This window comes from Helobdella robusta (assembly GCF_000326865.2).
Source record: "Helobdella robusta unplaced genomic scaffold HELROscaffold_1, whole genome shotgun sequence".
In the NCBI taxonomy this organism is placed as follows: Eukaryota; Metazoa; Annelida; class Clitellata; order Rhynchobdellida; family Glossiphoniidae; genus Helobdella; species Helobdella robusta.
In genome coordinates this window covers 11,957,482-11,962,954 of record NW_008703570.1, presented here as the reverse complement: position 1 = coordinate 11,962,954, position 5,473 = coordinate 11,957,482, and the positions used below count along the sequence as shown (strand labels likewise).

Sequence of the window (5,473 nt, the reverse complement as noted above, 5' to 3'; positions counted from 1 at the left end):
TGCATTTCATTGATGTGGATGACATTAACTCCAGGCTAAAATTACATTACCTAATGGCAGACATTAATGTCACAAACGGTAATTATCGCAACTTCAATTTTTAATAAATAAAAACATTGAAACGTCAAAGTTAAAACAACTAAATTTAAAAACAGATCATTCTGAATCGTACTAGACGTATTGATAGTATTCTCAAGTCTCAGTATCATAGAATTAAGATATCACACGGAAAATAAACTAGTATTTATATTTATGTAGTTGCATCTGTAGTCAGTAATGTGAAATCATTTGTCATCCATCCCAGGATCTGTTTTTGCGCCTTGGTTAACGCCACACAAACACACCACACACACACACACACACATACACACAACGCCACACAAACACACCACACACACACACACACATACATGTACACACACACATACACGTTTACACACGTGCACATGTACACACACGTACACAAACACATAGACAAACCCGCATATACGTTTTGTCCGAGCGTGTGTTTGTACTCGTACGTCTGGTTAAACACATTTGCTTGCGTGTAAATAAACAATTTGCAGAAAGTATTCCAGGATAATCAATAAAAAATGATCACACATTTAGGCTCACACGCTGACATTACAAACAAACAAATAAAAAGCCTATAATCAGACATACAAACGCATACAAACACATTATCACACATACAAACACATAATCGCACATACAAACACATAATCGCACATACAAACACATAATCGCACATACAAACACATAATCATACATACAAACATATAATCACCCATACAAACACATAATCGCACATACAAATACATAATCATACGTACAAACACATAATCACGCATACAAACACATAAGCACAGATACAAAAGTATACACAAACACATAATGTAACAGCATTGATTGGCTGGTTGGTATCGACTTTTACTTCTGCCTACGCAACGCAGTAATGTATTTGCATTGACGATCATCAAATCAAATTATCGCACATACAAATAAATAAATAAATGTTTATTCAGGAAATGTTAATAAGTAATTCTTTAATTTATTCTACCAAATGAAAATAATTACTACCAGTTAAAATTTATTAAAGGCAATGAGTTGACATTCATGAATAAATGAAGAAGATAAGAAAATACAGAGCGGCACTGTGTTGTGTATGTATATGTAGTGTATGCGTCTGTACATGTGTGTGTGTTTTTGTGTGTACGTGTGTGTGCGTGTGTTGTGTGTAGTGAGTCTTTAGTCGATGAATGTTGAGCGCGTAAAGAACATTAAATTGCATTGAGATTTAGAATGAGTCAGGACAAATATTTACGAGTCAGCGCTTTTTATGTCAGCTAAATATGCAAATTATTTATGTACACGTGTGTAATGGGCATCATGAATATTTATGAATGGTGAAATTTATGGCAAAGTTCTGATAAATATTTACGTCACTTTTTTATAAATTTCTTCTTATGAAATATTTTATGATTTTTATCTTTGTAAACCATTAATATTCATAAGCGTGAACCTCAGGTTCATTTTTTAAAGTTATGAATAATTAATAAAACTTTTGAAAGTTATGAATAATTAATAAAACTCAGACAGCCAATAGAGAATCACCGTTACACATCGCCCTTCGCTATGATAGGCTGGATTTCGTGAGGGCTCTACTTACGTCACCAACTTTTGACGTCATCAAATATGATTCGTTCATAAAGCAGGTTGAATTTTTATTGTGTGATGACTTTTCAAATAACGAATTTCTGATATTTGATAAATTTTTATTATTTTCGTGCTTGAGAAAAAGTATAATTATTGAAAATATATTATAACTCATTAATTTAATTGTTTTATCTTCTTCGTTTCATAATGTTACATGCAGTTTATTTCATTCCAATGCATATTTTATTTGAAAGTTTTTAATCACTTTCGCTTATTTTTACTTACTTGAAGTTCACCGACATTTAATAATAATTTATCACTTTCTTCATAATATTTTATTTTAGATACAGTAGCACGCTGATACAATTGGTTAAAAACGGATAGAGTAGAAATATGGATACATTAAACGAGGCGACAGAGCGAGAATGATAGGGTATCTATAGAATAGATCCAGTTATCAAATGGCTGTGGTGTGGATGAAAATGTATATCATAAAAATGGATGTACAACACTAAAACATGGCTTTCCATAGAAAATGGATGTCATACAAAATAAATATTGTGATTATTAAATGTAATAAAAATAGACGCAGCACAAAATGGATTTAGTCGAAAAATCAGGAAACCATTGAGATCTGAAATGTGCAAGAGGAGTTAAGTCCGTTCACTTTTCAATCATACACTTATGTGTGGCGCTTGTCTGCACACCTGGTACTACGCTGATTAAATATAGCAGTTTTATTTGACGAGAATTAGTAGTAGTAGTGGTTTTAGTAGTAGTGGTTTTATTAGTAGTTAGTAGTAGTAGCGGTTGTAGTAGTAGAAGTAGTTGTTGCTGTAGTAGCGGTAGTAGTAGTAGCAATAGTGATAGTAGTAGTGGTAGTAGTAGTAGTAGTAGTAGTAGAAGTTGTATTTGTAGTAGCAGTAGTAGTAACAGTATTAGTAGTAGTAGTAGTAGTAGAAGTAGTATTTGTAGTAGTAGTAACAGTAGTAATAGTAGTAACAGTAGTAGTAGTAGTAGTAGTAGTAGTAGTAGTAGTAGAAGTTGTGCAAGCAAGAAAGTAATAAATTGTTCTAGCATTGCGTCTGGATTCTTCCTCCATTGATTTCTTCTTTCTCGTAGCTTTTAATTTTGCTAATGGCAACACAGGGCTCCGTTTTATTGAGGACGTTCGTTCATTTGTTTGTCCGTTCATCTGTTCGTTCGTACGTACGTACATTTGTTTGTTTATTTGTTCGTTCATTCGTTCGATCAACTGTTCGATTATTAATTTTGTTCCTTTTCGTTTGAACATTTAATCATGCGTTGTTTCTTTTAATTGTTTTTCATTTATACATTTTTGTCTCCTTTATTCTCTTTTTAAATAGTTAAAGTTCAGAAACATTTTGTTGAATGAATTAATATTTCAACCATAAAAACATTTATCTCTATATTTATTTTTTAAACTATCCATGCATTCATCCATCAAACCAACCATCCATTTCTTTTTCTTCCCACCTATTTATCCATCTTCCCATCTACTCATTCATTCATCTTTCCATCAATGTATTCCTTTATTTAGTCCATTCCTACCATTTCACTAGTTATAAATATTTTGACCTGCCCAAGTGCTCCAGTCAGTCACTTGCATCCCGCCTCATATTGGTGCTGCATTATTCATGCTCTGTATGTGCGCCACGTTTTCTTCTATTCCTTTCTGTTCTCTCGCTATTTTCCTCCTATGCTATTTCGTGTTACGTCTCACATTTAGTGCTATTTAATGTTATGTATAATGTTATTTAATGTTAAATCTAGTGTAATTTGGTGTTATTTGATGTTATCTATTGTCATGTATGATATTATTTAGTGTTAAGTTTAGTTTACTTTAATGTTATTTGATGCTGTTTAATGTAACGTGATATCTAGTACATTTTTTATGTAACGTTTTATTTTGCGTCAGGTGTATTTTATTGTTATTTAATGTTATATCTAACTTAATTTGATGTTATTTGATGTTATGTAGAATTATGAGTGTTATCGATATGTATCATCTGTTGAATGTAAACGTTGCCTTGTGATGCGTCGTCTATATACTGTTACTCGAAGTGTTGAAGTTCTTTTGATTCACGCTCTCCCATTGGTTGATTTTTATTTTTTTGGTATCTTCAGATCTTTCCGGCGGTAGCGAAGCAGCAGTCTCAGCATCATTCATCATCCTCCTCGACAACCTCTCATCAATATCATGCACATTCCTGTTTCTCTCTCCCCGGATCTGACCTCACAAACTCGCCGTCATCAACGTCGTCATGGAAACGACGTGACGTCATCAACAGCAGCGTCAGCAGTATCGACAGCTGCTGCACCACGGATTCAGTTGTTACGCAAATCGAAAGATGCTGTTTGGATAACTCGAAATCTAATGAAGGATTATCGGTCAATCAGCATTCGAATACGCTTAGATCACTGTCGAATCAGAGTTGTCCCCATTCGTCAGGGCAATTTGAATGGATGAATGAAGTTACACGATCTTGTCTCTTATTGGTCCGCCAAAACGTGGCACATTACGTTGACTCGTTGCAGCCCCCTGTGATAAATCAAATATGTGAATGTTGTTGCGCCATTTGTTGTTCAAGCCCCGAGCACCATCAACAACATCTGCCGCAGCAGCAACAACAACCACAACAGCCACAACCACAACATTTTCCGGTGCACCAACACGACTCCCAGGCGTCTGTTAACTGCTGTTGTTGCAGCTATTTGTTCAACAACGATATAACAATGACCTCGACAACGACAACATCAAACAGAAACAGCAACACTGATTTCACTGACGTCATCGTCCTTCAAGATGAATCCAACTTCACGCCTTTCACGGAATTTTTAAAGCGATCGAGCAACCCGGCCAGGCTGCAACATTTGTTGATCGTTGATTGTCGACTGCAGTGGGACTCCCAGGACGAGCCATTCTTTGTCAATCAGGAACAACAACAACAACAGAATTACGACTCGCCATGTAGATCTCATTCCTCGAAGTCTGAACAGCAACCACAACAACAACAACCACCACACTACCAGCCAGTGTCTCACGATCAACAAATACTCCAGCAAATCTTACAACAGCAGCCATATTTATTGACGACACTCATTCTCTCTCACACTCACCTCAAACGACTTCCGTTTCAAATTTTCAACATGGCCGCTACTTTGGAAGTTCTAAAGGTGGACAGAAACTGTTTGGAAGAAATTTCAGATGAAATAACAAAACTGAAAAAGCTGAAAGTGTTTAGTTGCGACTGTCAGAAGCCAAGATTGAGGTACATGAATCGTTCGTTCGGATCCATGACAGCATTGCAGGTTGGCATTCAGGGATTGAATGTCACGTTGGCTTAGAAAATTTGAATGTGCGAATGAAAAATTGATTGATTGTTTATTCATCTTTGTTTTTTTCTGCTATTCATGACATTTCCGAGAAATGATTAATAAAGAACGTTCGTGCAAATCAATAAATACGAAAAATTTGTTAGAAGCACGGCTGGGACGAACGATAGCTGGGTAATGTGATAAAATGTTCTGCTGTGAGGTGCGCGGTTTGTTTAACAAGATTTATTGCGCTGAAGCCATAACATTTCAAGCGTGCGACGACTGTTTACCGTCTGCTCTATTTATTTTCATTCAAAAAAAAACCTTAACACTAAAAAGTTTTTAAATTTAAAGCGTTTTGCGTTCATCTAATTGTGAAAAATTTAAAAAGTTTGAAAATTGCTGTCATATTTTAACATCTTCGATGGTGGAATTTCGTGGATCATCCACATAATCATCTTTTTTTTCAGCATCTCAA

The 5,473-nt window shown here is 35.1% G+C and overlaps 1 protein-coding gene across 1 annotated transcript; it reads left to right on the top strand.

The window, feature by feature from the left end:
* Positions 1-1,302: 1,302 nt before the first annotated feature.
* Positions 1,303-5,025, top strand: HELRODRAFT_159655 (hypothetical protein; the record flags this gene model as incomplete). The annotated part of the gene is made up of 3 exons (XM_009011528.1): positions 1,303-1,326; positions 1,596-1,715; positions 3,805-5,025. 3 exons carry the CDS (start codon positions 1,303-1,305, stop codon positions 5,023-5,025), a joined length of 1,365 nt encoding a protein of 454 aa, XP_009009776.1.
* Between the last annotated feature and the right edge of the window lie 448 nt (positions 5,026-5,473).